The sequence below is a fragment of the Chenopodium quinoa genome, unplaced genomic scaffold, assembly GCF_001683475.1.
Source record: "Chenopodium quinoa cultivar QQ74 unplaced genomic scaffold, ASM168347v1, whole genome shotgun sequence".
Lineage (NCBI taxonomy): Eukaryota > Viridiplantae > Streptophyta > Magnoliopsida > Caryophyllales > Amaranthaceae > Chenopodium > Chenopodium quinoa.
In genome coordinates this window covers 877,026-902,995 of record NW_018742483.1, presented here as the reverse complement: position 1 = coordinate 902,995, position 25,970 = coordinate 877,026, and the positions used below count along the sequence as shown (strand labels likewise).

Genomic DNA, 25,970 nt, shown 5'->3' with positions numbered 1-25,970 from the left:
AACAAAAAAATCAAGAAATAATATTAATAAAATAATATTTTGAAGAAAGATGGATCAGTAGTGTTCATGTTCATGTTACTTCATTTGATACCAACTCGGCTCCCTCTTTTCAACACTTTATATGAATATTATAAATAATAAAATGACAGATTCATCGTTAATATCATGTGTTAATTAAAAATTATAAACTTGCACAAAAATTAATTATAGGTTTTGTTTTTTTATTAGTTGATAAACATGGTTCCTAAGAGTGCGCTGCAAGGCTGTAGGATTTTTTGTGTTCTGTCTCAAATCTCTACTCTCTAGGCACCGCTGGCCTTCTTTTACAAGAAATTATTCATAAAAAATTCGAAACATAGTCAAATACACGTTTGTGCCACACGCATCACAGAGTGCAAGTTTGCCACTTTACCAGACCAATGAAATTGTACTTTAAAAGCATATGGCAATGAAGGGAGTAACCTTTTAGCTTTATATAATAGTGGTCTTGAATTCTTTCAATGTGGAATTTCATTTTCACTACATTTCCCCTTTAGTCTTTTGTGTGTGGGACAAAATAATGCTCACATGTGGGTGTTCATGGACTTAATATTTCCACTCACATGTGGGGTTCATAATTTTTTAGCACTATATACTCACTACTACAAAAATAGCCAAAGAGACCATATCAAAATGGCCAAAAAGACTACCTTAGAGGTGGTCTCTAGCTCACACGTCTCTTTGGCCAAACAAACCACTTTATTAAAAGTGGTCTAACCCTACAATACCTTATACCACCTAGTTAAAATAGATGGTCTCTTTTTTTTATTTAATAAAAAATAATATAGAGGGATAAGAGACCAAATGATTTAAATAGTTGGTCTCTAGATTTAAATACTGAGACCACCTATTTTAAATGAGTGGTCTTTCTTTTTTGAATAATGAGACCATTTATTTAAAATAAGTGGTCTCTCCAAGGTCGCTTATTTTTTTAAAAAAAATTAAATAATTATATTCGTCTAATATCCTGGCCCTTTTGCAATTCATATTCCTACAATAAATTTTGGCGCCAATATATATGTTGTTGTACCTGCGCGTTAATACATACATATATATAGGGGTGTACAAAAACTGGACCGGACCTGAAACCGGACCTGAACCGACCTGATCCGGACCGGACCTGACCCGGACCTGTTGATTCAGGTCCGGTCCCGGTCCTTAAAAATCAAGGTTCCCGGTTCCGGTCCGGACCCGGTCTAAACCCGGGGTTTTCAGGTCCGGACCTGAAACCCGGAAAAATTGTTTTTTTTTTTTTAAAAAAAAAAAAAAAAAAAAAAATTAAAATAATGCTGCTGCTTGACAGCTTGAGGCCTTGAGTGACGCTTGAATTCTCTTTCATTTCATTCTAACCCTAACAAACAGGCTGTCTCCCCCTCTCCCTCACGCAGACACGCAGTCACGCAAGTCTCAGCCGAGTCAGCCCAACGCGGCAACGCCCACCGCCGACACCTCCTGCCTTCCTCACTCTCTCAGGCGAAGCCCAGGCGCCCACCGACCACCGCATGAGACAGCTACTACGCGATTTTCCATTTCTCCGGTAAGTTATTTTTTTTTTAATGTAAATCTAAATTATCTAATTATGTTTGGGTATTTTGTATTCGAAATAATGAATTAAGTGTTAGAATTTATATGTTTATTCATGTTTCAATTGCTTATAATGATTATTTGATGTTTGCATGTTGAATTTCTTTTTTTTACTTCAATGTTTTCGAATTTATGTTTTTTCTTTTTTGGTTTATTTTCGAATTTCTTTCGAATTTATGTTTTTTTTTTTGGTTTTTTTTAGTTTAAAGTTTAGGGTTTTAGGGTTTAATGTTTAGAATTGATAACAAGTATGGTTTATCTTCGAATTTATTTATTTTTATGTTTTGGTAATGGGATTGTAGCAGAGGACAATTAGTTTTTCATCATGATTGCATTGTTTATTTTTGTCAAGTACCTGAATTTCTTAGACTCCTTTTGGTTGGACTTTGAAATTAGAGAAAATGCAATTATTTTGATTTCAAAATTAGAAATTGAGAGAAAGGTAGAAATTAGCTTGGTTGATATATGATAAGTTGGAATGTGCCTCTGAAATTGACATAAACTTCAGCAAGTAACGTGTAACACAAAAGAGAAAAATAAAAAGGAAGAGAACAAACAATGAGATTATGAGAGCAATGAAATTTTCTGACTGCGACTAGCTAGAATTACCATTGGAACTGCTGGATAGAGTCTGAGAGTTTCTGTCAATGCAGCATGTAAATACTGCATTCTTTCAAGTGATTCTTCTGTCAAACTAGCAGCAAGTTCTGAAAATTTTCCAACTCCTTCCATTTTCGTAATTTTCCTTACTTCTTCAGCAACCTTTTCCTGTATATTCTGGTGTTTACAAAGCATGTAAACAAACCATGAAAGTGTAACTGCTGTTGTGTCTTTACCCGCAATTACAAAGCTCAAGATTATATCTCTCAGATACTTCAAATCAGTGTCGCTCTGCTCCAGGAACCTTGACAAGATATCATCCTTTTTCATCTGCATTTCCTACAAATTCACACAGAAAGAATGCATTAATCTCCTCAGTAAACCGATATGATTACAGACTTCTAAGTTATGATTCACTTACTGAGACATTGCTTTGTGAACTTTTCATTAGTTCCACTTTGTTACTGATTAATTTGTAAACAAAATCATCAACAGTTTTGACACTTCTCTTAAGTTTAGCCTCTGCGCCAATGTTGAGAAATTTCTTGATAGGCCAAAAGATGTCTACATATCGTAACATGGTTGAAGCACTAGCATCATCAAAAGCCTGGCCAAATTTCTTCCCTTCTTCATTTGAGCCACACATACTGTCTAGATCAACTCCAAATGCAACTTTGAAAATAGAATCTAACGTTGACTTCATAAACAAGTCCTATAGAAAGCCATTTCAAGTTAGTTCGTTACTCCAAAGTCTCCAAAAGTACATAGCTCATCTTATCAGTAAAACACTTTTGTCCAATACAACCAGTAAAACACCATCTTACCTGAATATCCATAATTTGGGTGGAGTGTCACAGAAGGCGGCTAGGGGTGGGGCTGCCAATGAAGCTGGTTGTGTACTTGTGTTGTGTTGTGTGGGCAGTGGTGGATCTGGGTATTGACATAAATTTCAGAAAGTTGGTTGTGTTGTGTTGTGTTGTGTTGTGTGGGCAATGCCTCTCTCATTTTTTTCTTAACATAAATTTCAGAAAGTTGAAAGTATTTCTAATGTGTATTGATATTTCTAATGTGTATATATGGACACTTTTTAAGCTAACTTATACTTTAAAATTTGTGTTTATTCCTGCTAGGCTGCTAAAAGTATGGACTCAGATTATTAAGATTAAATAAGTTGGCTAACCTGTGTGTAGTTCAGGGGTTCTTATTTTTGTTTTTATTCTTGCAGGGAGTGAAGGAAGTCAAGGAACCACGGATTCTTATTCTTGCAATGTAAGTTGCTCTTAAATTTTTTTTATAAAATGGTATGTGTATATAATTGTTACTTTAAAATTACTTATATTGTATATAATTATATTGTAGATGGAGAGCTCTCAATCCAAACGGTCTGCTTCTTTTTCTGAACAAACGTCACAGCCACTTTCTGAAAAGGATATGGAAGAATTGCAATCTACTTTGCCTCCTGATAAGAAGCTAAAAGCGGGGCGGGAATATATATGGAACAGAAAAAGTAAGAGGAAAGCTGAGTATTGGAAATATTACTTAGAGTACGTCGAGAATGGAAAACTACGAGCTGAATGTAAGTTCTGTCCTAAAACTTTTGCTGCTGATGGTAATCTTAATGGTTCAAAAAATGTTAAAAACCATGCAGAATCATGTCTCGGTAATCCTATTAATATAGAAAAAGAAAAGGGCAAAGAAAAGCAAACTAAATTGTATTTTGATCAAGAACATGAGAGTAGTGAATTAAAGTGTGGGAGTAGGATTATTAACTTGAATGATGTTAGAGAGGCATTGATTCACATGATTATTGTTGATGAGTTACCATTTAAGCATGTGGAAAAATCCGGTTTTAGGCACTTTGTGCAAGTTGCATGTCCACAATTTCACATTCCATCTCGTGTTACCATTGCTCGTGATTGTTTAAAGTTGTATTATAGTGAAAAAGAGAAATTGAGAGAAATGTTTAAGACATGTCAAAGAATTTCTGTGACCACTGATACTTGGACTTCAATACAAAGAATTAATTATATGTGTCTTACAGCTCATTTCATTGATAATGACTGGAAATTGAATAAAAAGATCATAAATTTTTGTCCAATTTCTAGTCATAAAGGAGAGGCTATTGGAAAAGCAGTTGAGGCATGTTTAGAGTATTGGGGTATTGATGATAAACTTTTTACTGTCACTGTTGATAATGCTTCTTCAAATGATGTTGCTTGTGCACACTTGAGTAGAATGGTTAGAAGAACAGGATGTATAAATGATGGAAAAAATCTCCATGTTAGATGCATTGCTCATATCATTAATTTAATTGTGTGGGATGGTATTAGAGAACATGGTGTGTGCATTGATAGAGTTAGAAATGCTGTGAAATATGTTAAGAATTCCCCTGCAAGAATACTTAGATTCAAAGATCTTGTGCAAAAAGCAAACATAGATTCAAAATCTTCTTTATCCTTTGATGTCCCCACTCGTTGGAACTCCACATACATAATGTTGGAAACGGCTTTGAAGTTTCGACGTGTTTTTAGTGGGTTATCTCTTCCTGATGGAGAGGATTTGAATGACAATGAAAGGCCTCCCGAACCCGAAGATTGGGAAAAAGTGGAGAGGTTGGTTTTGTTTCTAGGGGGGTTTTATCTGTTAACTAAACGAATTTCTGGTTCCCATTATGTGACAGCTAATAAAGGTTTAGGAGAAATTGCTTCTATGTATGATATGTTGAATAATTGGGAACAAAGTGAGGACTTGAATTTTCAAGCCATGGCCATTGCAATGAAAAAAAAGTTTGATAAGTATTGGGGGGATGTGGATAAGATGAATAAGTTCATTTATGTTGCTCTTCTTCTCGACCCTCACTAAGATGGTCATTGTTGAATTGACACTAACGGATATGCATGGACCGGAAAAGGGTACAAAACTTGCTAATGATGTGAAGGAGTTCGCTTACTCTTTATTTGAGGAATATAGAAAAATGTATGCTACTTCTAATATTCCAGATTGTGGAGATAATATGTCAATGGATATTGATAATAGTAAAGGAGTGGGTTCCGATTATGTGAGGAAACTAAAAGAAAGAGCAAAACGATTGAAGGGGACAAGTGGGTATGCGATAAGTGAGTTGGATAGGTACTTAAATGATCAATTAGGGCCGGAGGAGGAAGAACAAGATGCATTGACATGGTGGGGTAAGAATGGTCAGCGTTATGTGATTCTTAATCGCATGGCACGTGACATACTAGCCATCCCATTGTCGACCGTTGCATCGGAATCTGCTTTTAGTACGGGAGGTCGTACTCTAGATCCATTTCGGAGTTCTTTAACTCCTAAGGTAATGCATCGTTATCTTTTTATTTTATAAAATCAAGTTTGTTTATATCTTAATATGACTTTGTTTATACATATTTGTGTAATATTTTTGTATTGAAGATGGTTCAAGCGTTACTTTGCACACAAGATTGGCTTAGAGCTAAGGAAGTGCCAATTGTTGATGTGGAAGAAAATTTGAAAGAGTTAGAGGAAATAGAGAAAGGTAGTAATAATTTTATGTATTTGAAATTTTGTTACACCAAATTTATTATTTCATTGTTATCAATCATTAATATATTCTATATTGTATTTTATTTAGAGGTGCAACGTGGTGAATCTAACGATGTAGACGATGAAGTTGTTTTCGTGGACTCATTAGTGTGAATCACGCGATCAAAGGGAAAACAACTCGTTGGAGAATTTATGTATTCCTAGTACTTGAGAGTTGAGAGTTGAGACTTAAGAGAATTTATGTAATTTTATGAGTTTTCGTGGACTTATTTGTATTTTCGGTGGACTCATTTGTATTTTTGGTGTTTGAGAATCGGGACTTTATAGACTTTATGTAGTTTTGTAATTGATAATTTTGGTTTGTATGTAATTATTAAATTATGCAACAGGTCTAAAAATCACAAAACAGGTCCATATGCAGGTCCAACAGGTTTTGTATTAAAAAAAAAAAAAAAACGAAAAAGACACAAAACAGGTCCATTCAGGTCCAAACCCGGACCGGACCTGATTTTTCAGGTCTGGCCCGGAACCGGACCTGTTAATTCAGGTCCGGTCCCCGGTCCTCATAATTACCCAATTCAGGTCCCCGGTCCAAACAGGTCCGGTCCAGGTCCGATCCGGTTTTGGACCGGTGTACACCCCTACATATATATATATATAAATATAAAAGCTTTAATACAAAAACTAATTCTCTCCAACATAACCCAAAATTTACATTAATTCTAATATTCAAAAGTAGAGCTTTTCCTTAAAAAAAAAAAAGTTTCAAAAGTGGAGCTAAATTCACAAGTATAATGATTAACACTAAGCTAATCTCGTACTGAAGCTCAACTCATTCATCATTAAGCTCATTTATCACGAATCTTCTTCAAAAAAGAACATATTTAATCCACAAATCTGGCATTTCATCAATGTCTTCCGAAGAATATGTACAAATCGAGGGAAATACCTGCAACCTACAACATATGCCATCAAATAAGAGTATAATTTATTTATTTAATTTTAACGGAAATCAGAGAGATATCTAACCAAAAGCTGAAAAATCAGACATAACAAAGCATATTGATGAACATCCTCAATCCACAACCTTAGCTCACTTTTTCATCTTTTTTCTTTTTTTTTAACAAGGAAAGGAAATATATTACAACTTAGATGTTAAAACATCTAGCAGATCAGAGTTTGTAAGCAGAAGCAGTTTCCAAGTTTGCTTACTAGCTGAAAATTGCAAACCAAGAAACCTTAACCAATCGAAAGACGGAAAGTAAAGATTAGCTAAAAATAAAAGCATGAAAGAAATGTAGAAGTGATAGTTGATAGGGGAGCCCTGTAACAGGGACTTAGGAGCAGCAGCAAAAGAAGGCATGTGATTAGTTGCCTCTAACATGGAAAAGGAATTAGCAAGTTCCTTGATGTAGGGCTGGTTAAGACCAGGAGGGGAGCAGAAATAGAACGAGATATCTACAATCATCCTCCTGCCAATCTCATCCAGGCCATGGGCTAACATGTTCGAGGAATTGGATGCCTCTCTCCCAGGTAATGTTTAGACGTTCTGTGATGACTCAACAACCGTGGGTTGTGTACAATAGGAAGAGGCGTAAGCCAACAGTAGCAAACCAATGCAAGGCAAAGGAGCCAGACAGTGAGCCAAGCAACCAGAAAGACCAATGCAACCAGAAAGACACCAATTGGGAGATAAAACGCAAGCTACTTAAGGAAGTCTCAGGGGTCAAGAGAAAGAGTCAACCTTGAAAGTTTGGAGAACGAAAAGAAAAGCAGATAAGCAAATGAACTAGAAGACAAACATCATAAAGAGCATTTTAATTCTCATTTTAATTCCCACAATTTCAGCTAGAATTGAGAATAACATATTAGAGCATTTTAATTCCCACAATTTCAGCTAGAATTGAGAATAACATATTAGCTAAAATATTCATAAACATACCAATCAGATGATGGGAATTTAAATTAAAGATCCGAATTTTAAAAAACTAGGAATAAAATTAGTGTCAAATGGAAGGAAAAATTAATTCGCAGAGAATGGAAGGAAAAATTAATTTGTAAAATTAAGGAATGGAAATAATTGTGTTTGCAGTTTTAAAAAATTTCTACGAATTTTAAAAAATAATTCGCAAAAAATAAAAAAAAATAAAGAACTAACCTTTAATGGAATGATGGGAAGAGCAGGTGGTGGCCCAGCGTGACAACGACGACGTTACTTGCTCTGGTGGAGCAACTGTGAGAGGGAGAGAGTGAAGCCGCGAGCAACCGTCTGGAGTTGTGATGGTGAGAGTTTCGCTAGAAGCACCGTCGACGGCAGCAAAGACTCGAGATCGACGAACTTCAGCATTTGGTTAGGGATTGCGATAGCGAGGAAGCTGTAGCCGCTTAATCGGAGTCGGATTCCGGCGTCGACGAGCTTTGGATGAGTGATTTCGTTAAGGTGATGACGTTGCTGATGAATAGGTTTGGATGAGTGATTTCGGCACCGCCGATGAAGATATTGGTGGAATTTGCGGCCGGAGGTGTAGAGAGAGAGAGAGAGGGGGGAGAGAGGGGGTGGGGGTATGGGTTTTTTTAGGAAATGAAATTAGGGTTTGGGTTTTCCTCTTTGCCGAGTTTTTAGAGTTTTAATTTTTTTTTTTGGAACCTGACTTTGTAAATCGATGATTTTTTATTTAACTAAAAAAAGGAGAGACCACTTTTGTAAATAGATGGTCTTTCTTTTATTTATTTATTTAATTAAAAAAAGGAGAGACCACTTTTGTAAATAGATGGTCTCTCTTTTATTTATTTATCTAATTCAAAAAATGAGAGACCACTTTTTGTAAATAGATGGTCTCTCTCTTTTATATATTTATTTAATTAAAAAAAGGAGAGACCACTTCTCCTAAATAAATGGTCTCTATTTTTTTTAATTAAATAAATATAGATTGAAATAGTTAATCTCTATTCCATTACTTAAATATTGGGAATTGACTTCCTAATTTTACTTCCTAAGAGTGCCAATATTTCAATCATGTAGACCACTTCGAACGACGCCTACAGGTACGTTCGAAGTACGCCTACGTTAAAAGCATGTGTGAATATGCTTGGCACTTTTAGGAAGTGGGAATTGACATAATACGTTAGGGACAAGGAAAGTAGGGAGTCGCCAACAAGTTTTTAAGGAACTTGTAAACCGTTCACAGATCATAAAAGGCAACCACGATCAAGGGACAACGAAGGCAACAACGATTGACCCGTGAAGGTTACACCCCATTCATAATCCATGAGATTACTAACTCCATATGGTTCGGAACCATGAAAGGAGGATCGGGGATGATGGTACGAAGTGAGTCATGGAGTCACATTCGCCCGTATTGGCCTCTACTCGATTCTTATAGTGAAAAGTGATTCCTGTGATCTCAAAGGCATACAAACAAAGATTCAATTTGCTCCAAACTATTATTAGGCTAAATTGGTTAAATATTAATGCAACACATAATTCTAAAATATTTGTGATCACTTGATTTAACAACAAGATTAAAAAGGAACCTAAACCGGTCGTCCAAATTATCTTATTAGGCGTGATTTTCAATTACATATTCCCATTAAACATGCAATATGGTGATCAATAAACAATAATAGAATAAACATTAATATTGGAAGCAATTTAACAATAATATCGTTAGTCAAATCAAATAATAATAATAACCTAATCATGATGCTAGCAATATAAAAATAAAATAAGAGTAATTAAATTAATTAATTACTCACATTCTGCGCGTTCCTTTAAATTGCTACATCATGAATAAACTGTTAGTAACTTCAATAAAAAAAATAGAAAGCAAATGAAAATTAAATTAAATAAATATAGATTTGATTTGGTCCAAACCCTCAGTTATTTATACCTTTCACGCCTTGGTTTAAGGATGGAACCTCGGGTTTAGTATAGACTCCTTGGAGTGCTTAAGGGAAGAATGGTGTAATTAGGAATATAGGTTTAATGCTTAGAATATGGGAGAGAGAAGAGAATGATTTTTAGTGTAAAAGAGAGGAAGAGAGAAGGTTTTTATGATCAAGCTTGTTGATGATTGAAAAAGGGGAGATATGACCTCTATTATAGAGAAAAAAAGAAAGGTCGAAAAAACAAGATAAGATCCGAATTAAATCGGAATTAAACTCGATAGACTACACTTTTTGCGGTTTTTTTTTATCATATCTTTTGATCCAGAAATCAGAATAACATGAATAAGATATCGTTGGAAATCTCTTGAAGTCTACTTTCTAACCCAATTAGAATCAGATTAAAATATTTTATATAATAAAAGATATGGCCGAAATAGTTAGACGGTGTCAGTTTTGGATAGAGTTTGACATTTTATTCATATCTTTTCCGTTATTGCTCGGAATTGAATTATAATATATCATTTGAATGATAATTTTAAGGGATATCCAACCATATAAAATTTGGATAAAAACTATGATGCAAGAAAATAATATATGTCTATCTTTGAACATCTTTCAATTCGAATAAAATTAGGAATTTCAAAAAAGGGAGTTTTATTCAATTTCAAACTCTTTAATCTTATCTTTTCAAAAGGGAGAATTAGGATCTTTTAGAAACTTATGGAATCTTCCAATTAATCTAATTTATTTAGGAATAAGATTAAATAATTTGGACCCTCCACATGATCATTGGGTCGTAGGTAAGGTGGGCTTAGGTTCGGTTTGGGCTCAGTTTAATATTTTGGTCATAACTTATTCGTTATAACTCGGATTTGGGTTTATAATATATCGTTGGAAAGCTATTTTCAATCATTGGACCTAGATTATGGACCAAAATAACCTGGATCAAACGTTTTTATAAAAAGGACACGAAATGAATGATTTTAAAGGACACAAAATGAATTATTTTGGGTTTAAAGGCATAAAAAGAGGAAAATAATTTATGTTTTGGGAAAATGGGCTTGAATTTGGGTTGTTTTATGAAACTGAAATATGTATTTAAGCACTCCAAGATTAAATAATCAACCCAACCAATAATGGCGATGAAAGGTTGTTCATCATCGAGTTTGGTTTTGGGGAGACATTTTTAGGTGTTTACAGAAGCCCCCACTTTGACTGAGTTTGTAGAAACGTCAGTTTCAAAAACGATAGTCAAAGTAGTTGATAGGGACGGAGAATGATTTAAGACGTTTTGCGATCCTAAATCATTTTGTATACGCCGATACTTGCAGAAAAATGTTAGTTCTACAGATAAAAGAGTAAAGGGATAAAATGCTTATCTAACACCAGTGTATTGGTGGCAAATGAGCTTGGTAGCTTCCTATGCTTGAAGGAATCCACCGGATGACATTTGTTGAAATGCTTTCCATGCTTGAGGAAAGCCGACAAATGAGTTTGGTAGCTTTCTAAGCTAGAAGAAACCTACTGGATGATACTTTCCATGCTTGAGGAAAGTCGACATATGATTTTGGCGTTTTTCTATGCTTGAAGAAATCCACCGATAATGCTTTCCATGCTTGAGGAAAGCCGACAAAGGAATTTGGCGGTTTTCTATGCTTGAAGAAATCCACTGGATAATACTTTCCATGCTCGAGGAAAGTTGACAGATGATGAGATTGCAAGTCTCTGTGTATCGAGAATCTTGCGTCATGAATGATGGTGGTTCGATTGTCCCCGAACGTGGGCTGTAGATGGTCTGCTTGTCCCCGGACGAGGGCTGTAGTTGGTTTGCTTGTCCCCGAATGTGGGCTGTAAATGGTTCGCTTGTCCCCGAACATGAGCTGTAGATGGTCCGCTTGTCCCCGGACGTGGGCTGTAGATGGTCCGCTTGTCCCCGGACGTGGGCTATAGATGGTCTGCTTGTCCCCGGACGTTGGTTGTTGTTGGTCCGCTTGTCCCCGAACGTGGGCTGTAGATGAGACCTGCAAAAATAAATTTGCCAATGGACTCGTATATGTTGTGATTGACTTGACCACTGAATTGACAAAGTTTGACTTGATGTGACATGACATGTGTATGACTTGTGAGTGTGCAGACACAAGCAAACGAAAGATGCAAATGCAAAAATTTTCCGCCAATTTTTTCCATGAGTGGAGGGTACCAACTTTCTCCCGAAAAAGGAAGATGTGAAAACTGAACTTTTATTTTCGACCTTCCCTCGATGAGAAAATTTTGAAAAAGTTTTTTTAAACTTCCCCAAAAGAAAAGACGCGAAAAAAGGAAAGAAGTTTTGAACTTCCTCGTTGAGCAAGACAAAATGAATCGCATGGATTGAATTGCTTTTCTTGAAAGTAATGTATGTATGATGCATGTCCTTAGGCCAGGAGTCTAAGGACAATTACATCATGTGACACGATGGAGCTAAGCATCATATATGGTGTAAAGAAACGATCTTGAACGTCACTTAGGTATGGAAGCTAAGCACGCATATAGATGAAATGATTATTGCATAATGAACGTTGCTTAGGTCAAGGAGCTAAGCACGATATGCTTTGTATGATTAAAAATCATTGATATATAAATGTTTCTCAACACATTATGCGATGCGTGAAACAATGAACATTTCTCAGGTCAGGAAGCTAAGCAAGTATACAATGTTTCTTTTAATTCATGTTGTCCTGAAAGATGATGAAACATGCACATTGTTTAAACAAGATTTCATGATAAAGGACTCTTAAAGGGAAGGATGATTGATATGGATATGGATGTGTGAGTGAAGTGTGTGAATGTAATACTAAGGCTGGCTGCAAGGGTTATGGTGATGGAAATATATGTGAGAAGAGTCAAAGATGATGACTCTTTAGGCTGGGTAAGCTAATGTGATATGGGTTCAAGCCCCCAAGTCTATCTCTAAATGGGTAGGGTCATAGGATTAAGCATTGGATATTCTTCGACTTGATTATGCATATGAATATGAATGTGGCCGCGCCTCAATGTGAGGTTGCCTACGTATCCGTTAGGAATCAGGCCGAACGTAGCTCTAACCGAACTTTGCACAAGTGTATGTACACCTCAAAGAGGTCTTTCAAGGGTTGTAATATGGTTAAGTTGATGGTTTAAAGAAGAAAAGGGTACAAGGCTCAAGACCCGAGAGAATCCCCAAGATATGTAATCATGAATTTGAAAATTTTGAATTTTGCAAGTTTATTTTCATTTTTTTTTTGAAGTTTTTTTTTTTTTTTTTTTTGAATCAATGTGGGCAATCTCAAATCATGCGGTCCATCACTCACTTAGAATTCATGTTTCTCAGACACGGTACCAAGCACTCGATGAGAGACGCAATTTGAGACGTGTTCATATCAAAGACATTGGAACACTTGCCCTTAGACATTGTTTTATTGTTGGTTTGCTACTTTTTTTTACTTGCTTTTTGAATGTTATACAATTACACACCTTCCCATCCTAGGGTTAAGTGAATGTGGGTTGAATAAAAAAGGTCAACCGTTATACGAGGCTCAAAATGGTTGATGAAGAAATGGATATGTGATTGAACGGTTAACAGGGAATGACAGGGTTGCAAAGGTGCCTCAAGTCATTGGTGTACCTTGTGTTTAGTTCGGTAATTGATTTTTTTTTTTTTTTGGCGAATGACATGATCGAATGCAAAGGAAAAGAAATACTCATTGATGGAACTTGGCATATAGACATAAGAATAAGGAGAACCTATGCTAGACTTATTAGGGGAAAAGGGTTGAAACGAAAGAAGAAAAAAAAAGCATGAAATCTTATATGGGAACTTGTCTTGTGCTTCATCTTCATGGTTTCTTATGAATTACTTCTTGTGGCCTGGTACTCGGATTGGAAAGGAAGAGTGTATGAAAGAATTTTGAAAACTGATGGGAAAAACTCCTCTCATTCCTATTACGACGGAAAACGACGCATGCATGGTCCTAATATACGATCATAAACAATATAGTGCATTACTCGAAGACAAAGTGTGTGAAACGACTCAACATGTGTGATTAGGTGAGTTTATTAAGACTTGTGGTATGATCGTATGGCTAGACATGAGGACGTTGTGAAAAATAAAGGACCCAATGACCAAATAGCATGGAAGACTAAAAGACAAACTAACTTGATTAATTTTGTCCAATTTTAATGTTTATGCTATTTATTAGGTGAAAACGGTCCATTGGCAATCATTAGTCATAAATAAGATCAACCACAATCAAAGACAAAGAACACATGTTAAGGTTAGCACTAGGAAGAGGACTAGAATTCTAGAAGAGTTAGGACTCAAGGGTATTAAAAATAAATAAATAAAATAAAAAACTATAATCCTATGTTATATGAGTTGATACGGATTAAAGGATTTGGCTAATGCTAGCTTGACACAAAAAGATATAAATTTTTTTTTAAAAAAATAAAACAAAAGAAAGTTGACGCTAAAAAGAAATCTAAACTGAATGGGCTGTAGTATATCGGTTATAAATTTTGATCTGTGACTCTGATTTGAACGAAACCAACTCTAAATCAAAGATAAAACTCGGGGCTACAGATCCATAGGTGGCTCGACACGTAACTCTTTGTAGAACTCCGGCTATGACCAAAACACGTTGACTCTTGTGCAGTATACGGGAATAAAAATCCGGGTGACTCAAAAATAAAAAAAAAATCTATGACTCGACTCTAATAATAAAAAAAAAGGGTTTGATAAGAGAAAAAAAAATAATTAAAAAATTCAATAAAAAAAATGCACATATAAGCATATTGTCACGCATGATACAATGAAATTCGCAACCTAAAGTCAAGTTCTATGTTAGACTATGGTCAAGCTTTTGGGTGTCAAAGGGTACCATGGTTAAGAGTTTGGACGCGTTAGCAAGGGGGCCTCCCTTGAGGGTGTATGCCAACGGGCGGCTCCGCAAGTTCGTGATGAAATCGAAGTCGACTCCATGGTTTGGGTGGATTTAAAAACTCGGATGAACTCTTATTGCCATGAGCGTTTTCGAGTTGATAGAACATAAATCCCCCGGGCTAGCCACATACGTAGAACACGTACTATTGTGGCAAAATGGGTAGCCTAAAAGGAATATGCATATGTGACAATGCCAATTAAATCGCAGGAATACAATTCAAGAATATTTCAAGTCTCATCCACTCATCTCAATTAAATACCGATCACTTAAACCGATAAATAACCAAGAATCCTCCCCGGTGGAGTCGCCAAATTGTAGGCGTCGTTCGTAGTGCGCCTACGTTAAAAGCATGTGTGAATATGCTTGGCACTCTTAGGAAGTGGGAATTGACATAATACGATTAGGGACAAGGAAAGTAGGGAGCCGCCAACAAGTTTTTAAGGAACTTGTAAACCGTTCACGGATCATAAAAGGCAACCACGATAAAGGGACAATGAAGGCAACAACGATTGACCCGTGAAGGTTACACCCCATTCATAATCCATGAGATTACTAACTCCATATGGTTCGGAACCACGAAAGGAGGATCGGGGATGATGGTACAAAGTGATTCATGGAGTCACATTCGCCCGTATTGGCCTTTACTCGATTCTTATAGTGAAAAGTGATTCCTGTGATCTCAAAGGCACACAAACAAAGATTCAATTTGTTCCAAACTATTATTAGGCTAAATTGGTTAAATATTAATGCAACACATAATTCTAAAATATTTGTGATCACTTGATTTAACAACAAGTTTAAAAAGGAACCTAAACCGGTCGTCCAAATTATCTTATTTGGCGTGATTTTCAATTACATATTCCCATTAAACATGCAATATGGTGATCAATAAATAATAATAGAATAAACATTAATATTGGAAGCAATTTAACAATAATATCGTTAGTCAAATCAAATAATAATAATAACCTAATCATAATGCTAGAAATATAAAAATAAAATAAGAGTAATTAAATTCATTAATTACTCACATTCTGCGCGTTCCTTTATATTGCTACATCATGAATAAATTATTAGTAACTTCAATAAAAAAAATAGAAAGCAAATGAAAATTAAATTAAATAAACATAGATTTGATATGGTCCAAACCCTCAGTTATTTATACCTTTCACGCCTTGGTTTAAGGATGGAACCTCGGGTTTAGTATAGACTCCTTGGAGTGCTTAAGGGAAGAATGGTGTAATTAGGAATATAGGTTTAATGCGTAGAATATGGGAGAGAGAGAAGAGAATGATTTTTAGTGTAAAAGAGAGGAAGAGAGAAGGATTTGATAATCAAGATTTTTGATGATTGAAAAAGGGGAGATATGACCTCTATTTATAGAGAAAAAAAAAGAAGGGTCGAAAAAACAAGATAAGATCCAAATTAAATCGGAATTAAACTCGATAGACTACACTTTTTGCGGTTTTTTTTTTTATCATATCTTTTGATCCAGAAATCAGAATAACATGAATAAGATATCGTTGGAAATCTCTTGAAGTCTACTTTCTAACCCAATTAGAATCAGATTAAAATATTTTATATAATAAAAGATATGGCCGAAATAGTTAGACGGTGTCAGTTTTGGATAGAGTTTGACATTTTATTCATATCTTTTCCGTTATTGCTCGGAATAGATATTATAATATATCATTGGAAAGATAATTTCAAGAGATATCCAACCATATAAAATTTGGATAAAAACTATGAGTCACGAAAATAATATCTATCTATCTTTGAACATCTTTCAATTCGGATAAAATTAGGAATTTCAAAAACAGGAGTTTTATTCAATTTCAAACTCTTTAATCTTATCTTTTCAAAAAGGATAATTAGGATCTTTTAGAAACTTATAGAAGCTTTCAATTAATCCTAATTGGTTGAGGAATAGGATTAAATAATTTGGACCCTCCACATGATCATTGGGTCGTAGGTAAGGTGGGCTTAGGTTTGGTTTGGGCTCAGTTTAATATTTTGGTCATAACTTATTCATTATAACTCGGATTTGGGCTTATAATATATCGTTGGAAAGCTATTTTCAAGCCCCATCCAAATATTCAATCATTGGACCCAAATTATGGACCAAAATAAACTGGATCAAATGTTTTTATAAAAAGGACACGAAATGAATGATTTTAAAGGACACGAAATGATTTTTTTTGGGTTAAAAGGCATGAAAAGAGGAAAATAATTTATGATTTGGATAATGGTCTAGAATTTGGGTTGGTTATGAAATTAAAATATGGATTTAAGCACTCCAAGATTAAATACTCAACCCAACCAATAATGGCGGTGAAAGGTTGTTCATCATCGAGTTTGGTTTTGGGGAGACATTTTTAGGTGTCTACAATACCATAAATCAATTCAACACAACACAAGAGAATTCAAAACTCTATCATAATCCAACCATAATTATATTACTTTCAAATATATATATATATATAGATATATCTATATATATATATATATAGATATATCTATATATATATATATATATATATATATATATATATATATATATATATATATATATATATATATATATATATATATATATATATATATATATATATGGTAGGGGTGTAGGTAGTACTACCTACACTAGGGTGTAGGTACTAGTGTAGGTGTCGTTTGAAGTGCGCCTACGTTAAGCATGTTGTGAATATGCTTGACACTCATAGGAAGTGGAAATTGACATATACGATTAGGGACAACAATTAGGGACAAAGCAAAGTAGGGAGCCGCCAACAAGTTTTTAAGGAACTTGTAAATCGTTCACGGATCATAAAAGGCAACCACGATTAAGGGCACAACGATAGGCAACAACGATTGACCCGTGAAGGTTACACCCCATTCATAATTCATGAGATTACTATCTAACTCCATATGGTTCAAAACCACGAAAGGAGGATCGGGGATGATGGTACGAAGTGAGTCATGGAGTCACATTCGCCCGTATTGGCCTCTACTCGATTCTTATAGTGAAAAGTGATTCCTGCGATCTCAAAGGCATACAAACAAAATATTCAATTTGCTCCAAACTATTATTAAAGCTAAATTGGTTTAATATTAATGTAACATATAATTCTAAAATATTGTGATCACTTCAATTAAACAACAAGATTAAAAAGGAACCTAAACCGGTCTTCCAAATTATCTTATTAGGCGTGATTTTCAATTACATATTCCCTTTAAACATGCAATATAACTTTTCACGCATTGGTTTAAGTATAGAACTTTGGGTATTGTATGGATGTTATTGATACTACACGAAACTAGTATTAAAAATCAAATAATATATATATATATATATATCAAATATATAAAACAGATTAAACATTACACATACCTTTATACTTGATTCAAATGTAAAATATTATGACCCGAGCCCAACAAATCACGTTGTGTCCTTAAGACAATTTTTCTCCCTCTACGATACCCAAGGTTATTAAGCAATTGTCTCCCAGGATAGAACGGGTTTCGTTTCTTATAAAATGGTATTGTAATTATAAGAAACCAGCGAACAAACTAGATTAGAGTAACAACAACTATATGCATGTATATCTTGAGAGAGTAAATAAAACTAATATTCTGTATCTATAAATGAGAACAACCAACAACTATTTATAGACAAAGAAACATGGATGAAAAGATGCAAGTAATGAAAAGATACAATTATCCATCATAACTAATGAATAGTAAATAATGAAATAATGCAATTATCCATATTAACAATTACCAATGAAGAGTTACAATTATCCAAACATACAATTTGTCATACAACACTATTCTTCATAATTCTTCATTAATACAAAAATATTTACATAAATATCCAACAATGGACTCCTTGGAGTTCTTAGGGGAAGTATTATGAGAGAATAGGGTGGCTAGAATTTAGGCTAAATAGGAAGAAGAGAATTATTTTTTGATTAAGCTTATTGATGATTAAAAAAAAATGACCTCTATTTATAGAGAATAAAGAAGGGTCGAAAAAACAAGATAAGATCCGAATTAAATCGGAATAAAACTCGATAGACTGCAGTTTTTACAGTTTTTGTTTTTATCATATCTTTTGATTCAAAAATTGGAATAAGATAAATAATATGTCGTTGGAAAGCTAGTGAAATCTATTTTCTAAACCAATTAAAATAAGATCAAAATATTTTGTAGAACAAAAGATATGGGCAAAATAGTGAGACCGTGTCAGTTTTGGATAGAGTTTGATATTTCATTCATATCTTTTCCGTTATAGCTCGGAATTGATATTATAATATATCATTGGAAAGATAATTTAAAGGGCTATCTAACCATATAAGATTTGGATAAAAACTATGAAGTACGAAAATAATATCTGTCTATCTTTGAACGTTTTCCAATTCGGATAGAAATAGGATTTTCAAAAAGAAAAGTTTTATTCAATTTCAAACTCTTTAATCTTATCTTTTCAAAAAGGATAGTTAAGATATTTTAGAAAATTATAGAAGCTTCCAATTAATCCTAATTGGTTTAGGAATGAGATTAAATAATTTGGACCCTCCACATGATCATTGGGTCATAGGTAAGGTGGGCTTAGGTTCAGTTTGGGCTCAATTTAATATTTTGGCCATCACTTATTCGTTATAACTCGGATTTGAGCTTATAATATATTGTTGGAAATCTCTTTTAAAACCCCATCCAACTATTCTATCATTGAACCCAGATAATGGACCAAAATTAAATGGACTAAACGTTTTTATAAAAAGGACACGAAATGAATGATTTTAAAGGACACGAAATGAATTATCTTGGGTTTAAAGGCATGAAAAGAGGAAAATAAGTTATGGTTTGGGGAAATGGGATAGGAGTTGGGTTGTTTTATGAAATGAAAATATAGATTTAATCACTCCAAGATTAAATACTCAACCCGACCAATAATGCGGTGAAAGGTTGTTCATCATCGGGTTTGGTTTTAGGGAGACATTTTTATGTGTTTAAAATTAGTAATTAGTATACTTTATCCATTAAGGCTCTAATTGTGAGATCATGAGCTTGGATCTGATACCATGTTAAATATGGGTTTGGGCCGCACCCGTCACGGGAGAGTGCAAGTCCACCACTTTATAAGACCAAGGAGGTTTCACCTCAAAACCATATGATGATGAGGGGAGTAGCCCCTTAGCCTTATATAGTGATGGTAACTCTTAAATTCTTTCGATGTTGGATTACATTACCACTACACTCCCTGACAAAAAGGTTGGGAGAGTGATTGTCAAACCAAATATGCATCCGGAAAAGTCAGGAGATTGTTGAAACTATATTCAAATACCACTACAAGAAAAAGGTCTGTTTTCGATTGAAAAGTTCCGTCGCTGAAGCTTGAAATTCCGTGACAAATCACCTTAACAACAGAATTTCGTCGTTAAGGTTCGTCGGAAAACTTTGGTAGGAAAAAGTTTATTTTTCGAGGAAAATTCCGTTGGAAAGGGGTATTCCGACGGATTTTTCGACCGATCCGTTTCTGTCGGAAATTATTTTGACTTTCTTATGTAATCCGTCGCAATTTTACGACGGAAAAATCCGTCGTCGAAATTACCATAATAACGAAAAAATCCGTCGTAATAAACGATGTTCCGACTGAAATAAATCCGTCACAAAGCCATCATATTGCGACCGAATTAAAATCCATCGCAAGTTTACGACGGAATTTTCGATCTCTAACTAACATCGATATTTATTCCGTCGCAATATGATGGCTCTGCGACGGATTCTTCTCCCTGTTTTTCCGTCGCAAAATTTTGTTCCGACGAATTTTAACATGTTCGTCGGAAAAAACATTCCATTTCAACAAATTCTGATAATTTTAATTAAAAAAAGTATCATTAATATCCTATATTCCTGCACCTAAAACCTGTGATAGTTAAAATCATAATCAAATTAAGGAAATATTAATATATATATTTCCACAAAAGCTATGCTGAAGTAGAACATATCGAAAAGCTACATAATATATAGTAAGTTCTACAAAAGCGGGAACATAGTCAAACGCTAGATAATTCAAATTAAGTACATGTCCATACTACATAAACCAAAGATGTGCTAAACAATTTCCAGGGTACCTCGGCCAGCTCCTCAATACCCGGGTAATCCCTAGGGTCTCGACGCTGAGGCTGAAAGGTAGAACATGTGTCGTTGTTGGCGAATCGACTCATGAACTCATTCCACCTCTCCTTGGCTCTCTTCTCCATTCCGGCCACTTCAACTTGAATTCGGGTTTGCATCTCAACTTCCATTCACTCTGAATTTCACTCCGAAGTTCACTCCGGATTTCACTACGAAAAGCCTGCATTTGAGAAACAACGGACGGTGTGTACTGCTGTGAAGACCTAGAAACTCGACCCGTCCGATTGCCATAGTACAGCTCTGCACTTTGGCTAAATCGCCTCACCCGACCCTTCTTGTTGCAACCACCCACAGTCTCCCAATACAACTCGTTAGTACTCTTTTTAATCCCTTGAGTAGTGGCTTCTTCAACCTTCTTCTGGTAGGTCTCCTACAAGAAATACATTATACAATCATATATAGTTTAAACAACTTACCAACAACATAAGTTACAAGTAAAGCAAATAAACATATAAGTGATTATGACTTGAAATGACATAAAAGAAGCCATTTTCTAAGTTTTTGTGTTCATTTCATCAATGTATAGCCCATGTAAAGCCAAAATGGCTTCTAAATGTCTATTTTCTTCATTTCTAAACTTATGAACTCATTCTTTTCCAAACCATCTCACAATTACATATTTATAAGTGATTATGACTTGAAATCACATAAATGAAGCAAATTTCTAAGTTTTTGGGTTCATTTCATCAAAATAAAGCCAAGTAAAGCCAAAATGGATTCTAATATGTCTATTTTCTTCATTTCTTAACTTATGAACTCATTCTTTCTCAAACCATATCATAACTACATAGTCATAAGTGATTATGACTTGAAATCACATGAAAGAAGTCATTTTCTAAGTTTTTGGGGTCATATCATTAAAATAAAGCCAATTAAGCCAAATGGCTTCTAATATGCCTATTTTCTTCATTTCTTAACTTATGAACTTATTCTTACTCAAATCATCTCATAATTAAATAGTTGTAAGTGATCATGACTTAAAATGACATAAAAGAATCAAAATTCTAAGTTTTTGGGGTCATATCATCAAAATAAAGCCATTTAAAGCCAAAATGGCTTCTAATATGTCTATTTTCTTCATTTCTTAACTTATGAAATCATTATTTCTCAAACCATCTCATAATTACATAGTTATAAGTGACTATGACTTGAAATCACATAAAGAAGTTACTTTCTAAGTTTTTGGGTTCATTTCATCAAAATAAAGCCAAGGAAAGCCAAAATGGCTTATAATATGCCTATTTTCTTCACTTCATTACTTATGAACTCATTCTTTCTCAAACCATATCATAATTACAATCATATATAAACAATTAGTGTTAATAATTAAATTGATATAAACAATTATTAATCATTATATAAAACAAGTATATTTAACATTAATTAACTAACATACATTGTATTATGGAAAAATTAGAAAATAACACCACAAAAAAACCGAAATTTTAATTATAACACCACCAAAACAAAAGTTTTTATTATAACACCACAAAAACACTTAAAAATTTGTTTCACCACCAGTTATTAACGCCATCCAAAAATCTTTTACTGGCCCCTTTATTGTACACGTGTCAGTTATCTATTGGATTAAAAAATTAAAAATAAATAAAAAGATTTTTTTAAGATATAAAAAAGAAAAACCCTAAACTATTAACTCGGTGAAGAGCAGCGGTGGTGGGAGAGGCACGGTGAATGGTGGGGTGGTTGGAAAAGGTCGGAAGCGAAGAAGATAGGTTGTTGTGTGGTGGTGGTATGGTGGTGGAACTGGTGATTTGATTCCCTTTGTTTTCTAAAACAAACAGCATAAGAAATTTGAGGGATTTCATTCCGATCTCTTTCTTTCCCTTTGTTCATTCCATTCCAATTACCCCATGTAAACCTAACGGCTTTTAGGGTCTCAAAATGAAAGTCCATCAGGTAAGAAAATACGGAGGAGGGAGTTCTGGATACACAGGTGCTAGTGGTAATAGGAGTTCTGTAACCAAGTAGTAACCTTCGTATTTTCTTCCGGAAATTCAATAGGAAAAGTGGAATTTGAACTTCCGGTCTTGTGTAGTCAGCCTTAACGCCCCCTACGACCGGCAAGTCTCTTAAATTTCCCCTTTTTTTTCTTCTATTTTTTTTTTAATTTTTTTAATTTTATATTTTTTAATTCTAAGTTTCATTTAATAACTTTATCAATTTGCTAATTGATTTTAGATGTTAAATTTTATTTCCAAGTTCAATTTGAATTTTAATTTCCTTCTCTAATTTGAGTTCAAGTTCACTTTGTTAACTATAAATTACTCAATTTTGTTGCTGAAATATGTCGCAATTCCCAAGTAGTCTATCATATCCCCTACAAAATTTTAATCTTTTTTCCTCCATTCAATATTTTTGAAGTGCTCAATTCACAGGTTTCCTTTTTAGACAATTTTTTGGGGTCTTTTTCCATTTGTTTTGGGGTGTTAAGTTAGATTAGTACGAAGTATTATCAGTGTTCTCTTCAAACGAGAAAATACAAGTTTATCTTCATGATTTTGTTTATCTAATAACATTTTCGTAAATAAATTAACAAAAAATCTCAATCAACCTGACATTTTCGTAAATAAATCAACATTTGTGGGACCCACATATTAATGAAAGTTAGTCCCTTATTTACAAAAATGTCTTGCTTTATGGGATGATTTGTTGATATATTTAGAGAAATGTCATTAGATATAAATTTTGTTTATCATCCAGATGAATGGGGGCTCCCTCTTCAAAATGGCCAATTGGGTATCGGATTGGTTACTGATTGTGAGTCCACTAAAAAAATTTAATAAAATTGAACTAGGCTAATATTGAGACACTTAAGAAGCTGCAAACAAAGTATGCAAGATGGTCATTTACAATCTGATAAGATTATGTAGTTGATTAGTAGCATTAGTGAAATTTAAATTAGATGAAAACTCATCTTTTTTTTTAAAGGTACAATTTTCCTGTAATTTGTGAGCTTTGCGATTACATGAGCTGAAGCATCTAGGCCACTTCTCTATACGATACGTTCTGGCAGATCCTCTGATATTCAATAGCACATATACTTCGATGATTAGTTCATCTGATGTGTTCCCTTGCATTCTACTAGCTCACACGGGCCAAGCTGTGTATTGATGAGCTTTCAGCCTCAATTGAGAAAATATTCTATGATAGTGTGCCAGGTGAAACCTACTTGATCATTTTGTATCTTATTGATGAGTTTCAGCCTCAAGGCGGGTAAGTGTTGTCGATCCAATGGACCTTGTTCTTTGTACTGCATTTTAAAAATGGAAGTACACAACTGTTACACATCTTACTCAAATCATAGTGATTAATTTTTTTTCTGAAAGGAACCATTATTATTAAATTAAAATCAACAGGATTATCCTCAACTCCAATCCAAGGCAAGGTACTTTACATAGCAGAATAAAAGCAGAAAATTAGCTTTCAGACACTGTACAGCACAAAAACAATCAGGTACTGTACTTATTACAATAACAATCTTTTAGATTATAGCTTATCTCTTAATTGAACTATGCAAAATCGAAATAATCATAATCATAGGGCTCGTGTGGATCCCTGAGGACGAGACAACCTTGCTGCAGGAAGAGTTTATGGTTTTCATCGTCTGGGTATTTGTAAGATGGAGAGACTATTTTTCTCAAGGACGATGAGTTTGTCACAATCCATGCTATTATGTTGATATCCATATTCTTACAGCAACATATGGACAAGTATTTCAGTCGTTTACACGATTTCACCACTTCCTTTACCCCTGCTTCTGTCACGTTCCTGGTATCCCGCAGATTCATGTAACTCAATCTGGGGCAGATCCTCCCTAACTTTGTAAGCATTTTATCATTTATATTCGAATGTCCCAAGCTCAATTTCTCTAATACCGAGAACTCAGATAGAGTATAAAAACATATTCCTGGGCTCAACCATCAGTTTAAGCTTTTGGTTGAGATGGTCCATTAACATGGTATCAGAGCCAGCGTGACATAAAGGTCACAAGTTCGAATCTCATCCGACCTTCCTTCAAAGTGGAATTAATTCGCACCAAGTATGGGTGGGCCTGTGTTGCATCCACATTTCAAGCCCAAAAGGTCTTTCATGTGAGGGGGAGTGATAGAGTATAAAAACATATTCCTGGGCCTCAACCATCAGTTTAAGCTTTTGATTGAGATAGTTCATTAACAAACTCTGATTCCAAGTCTTCTCCGTCATCATTCACAAGATAGGACTCATTTAAATCCAATTTTACAAGGCTTTTGCTGCACTTTAGAATGTCAGGGACATTCAATTGATCATGGGGTAGAGAAAAACATCTCCGTAGCATGAGCTTCTCCACTTCAGGACATATGTTAAGAATCCTTTGTAGAACAGTAGGGCTCAATTTACAATTTGAAGATAGGTCCAAGTACTTTATTGTACAATTCTTCATTAGGCCATCATAATTGTATTCTTCTCCTCCGAGACTAGAATAATTCATTTCAAAAATGGCATAGACGAGTGCATCTCTGTGTGACCATAACTAATGCTGAATCAGAAATACTGAAACACTTATAGAGCTTGATTGATGTCAGGTTTTGGAGAAAAGAAGAAAAGTACTCGATATGCTCATTTGTGAGGAATTCTACTTTCCACAGCTCTAAAGATTTAAGAGATTCAGAAGAGTGGAGTAACAGCTTTGAGATCCCAGTAAACGTGTACCCTTTGCAATTGTCAAGAGTCAAGTCAGTAAGAAGAATTCGTGCTTCTGCTATAGAAATGAGAAACTCATCAGATATGTTAACCATTACCAGCCTTAGAGATCGTAAGTTGGCTAGGAAATTAGTAGAGCCATTGACTTCAAATAATCCATCATTCTTAAAATATGCACATAGGTTTAATGAATTCAAACTATGGCTATTTTTTAAAAGAAATGAAATTCCTTTTTCTGTAACAGAATAAGACTTTACTTCAATATGCTGTAGTAATGCACAATTCTTTGACAGCGAAATTAGGGACTTTTCTGAAAAACATGGTTCTTGCACAAGATCTATCTTGCGTAATCTCTTGAGCTTGGATGACAAATAATCTATCCCCATAATAGTCAAAACGGTGAGAGATATGCAGGTCCTCGATCTGAGGTAACGAGTCTGCTATTCTGACAAGATCAGCATC

At 34.6% G+C, this 25,970-nt stretch overlaps 1 protein-coding gene and 1 long non-coding RNA gene across 2 annotated transcripts; both read right to left on the bottom strand.

Annotated features, from left to right (window-relative positions):
• Window positions 1-1,802: 1,802 nt before the first annotated feature.
• LOC110719104 (cytochrome P450 704C1-like) lies at window positions 1,803-3,072 on the bottom strand. The gene is made up of 3 exons (XM_021897999.1): window positions 3,048-3,072; window positions 2,645-2,935; window positions 1,803-2,562 (listed from the first exon to the last, which is right to left on the bottom strand). The coding sequence occupies exons 1-3, from the start codon at window positions 3,057-3,059 to the stop codon at window positions 2,188-2,190; spliced, it is 678 nt and encodes a 225-aa protein (XP_021753691.1). The 5' UTR covers window positions 3,060-3,072; the 3' UTR covers window positions 1,803-2,187.
• A 3,345-nt stretch (window positions 3,073-6,417) lies between these two features.
• LOC110719103 lies at window positions 6,418-8,585 on the bottom strand. Its single transcript, XR_002511039.1, has 2 exons — window positions 7,922-8,585; window positions 6,418-6,719 (listed from the first exon to the last, which is right to left on the bottom strand). It is a non-coding gene; the product is annotated as an uncharacterized LOC110719103 (long non-coding RNA).
• Between the last annotated feature and the right edge of the window lie 17,385 nt (window positions 8,586-25,970).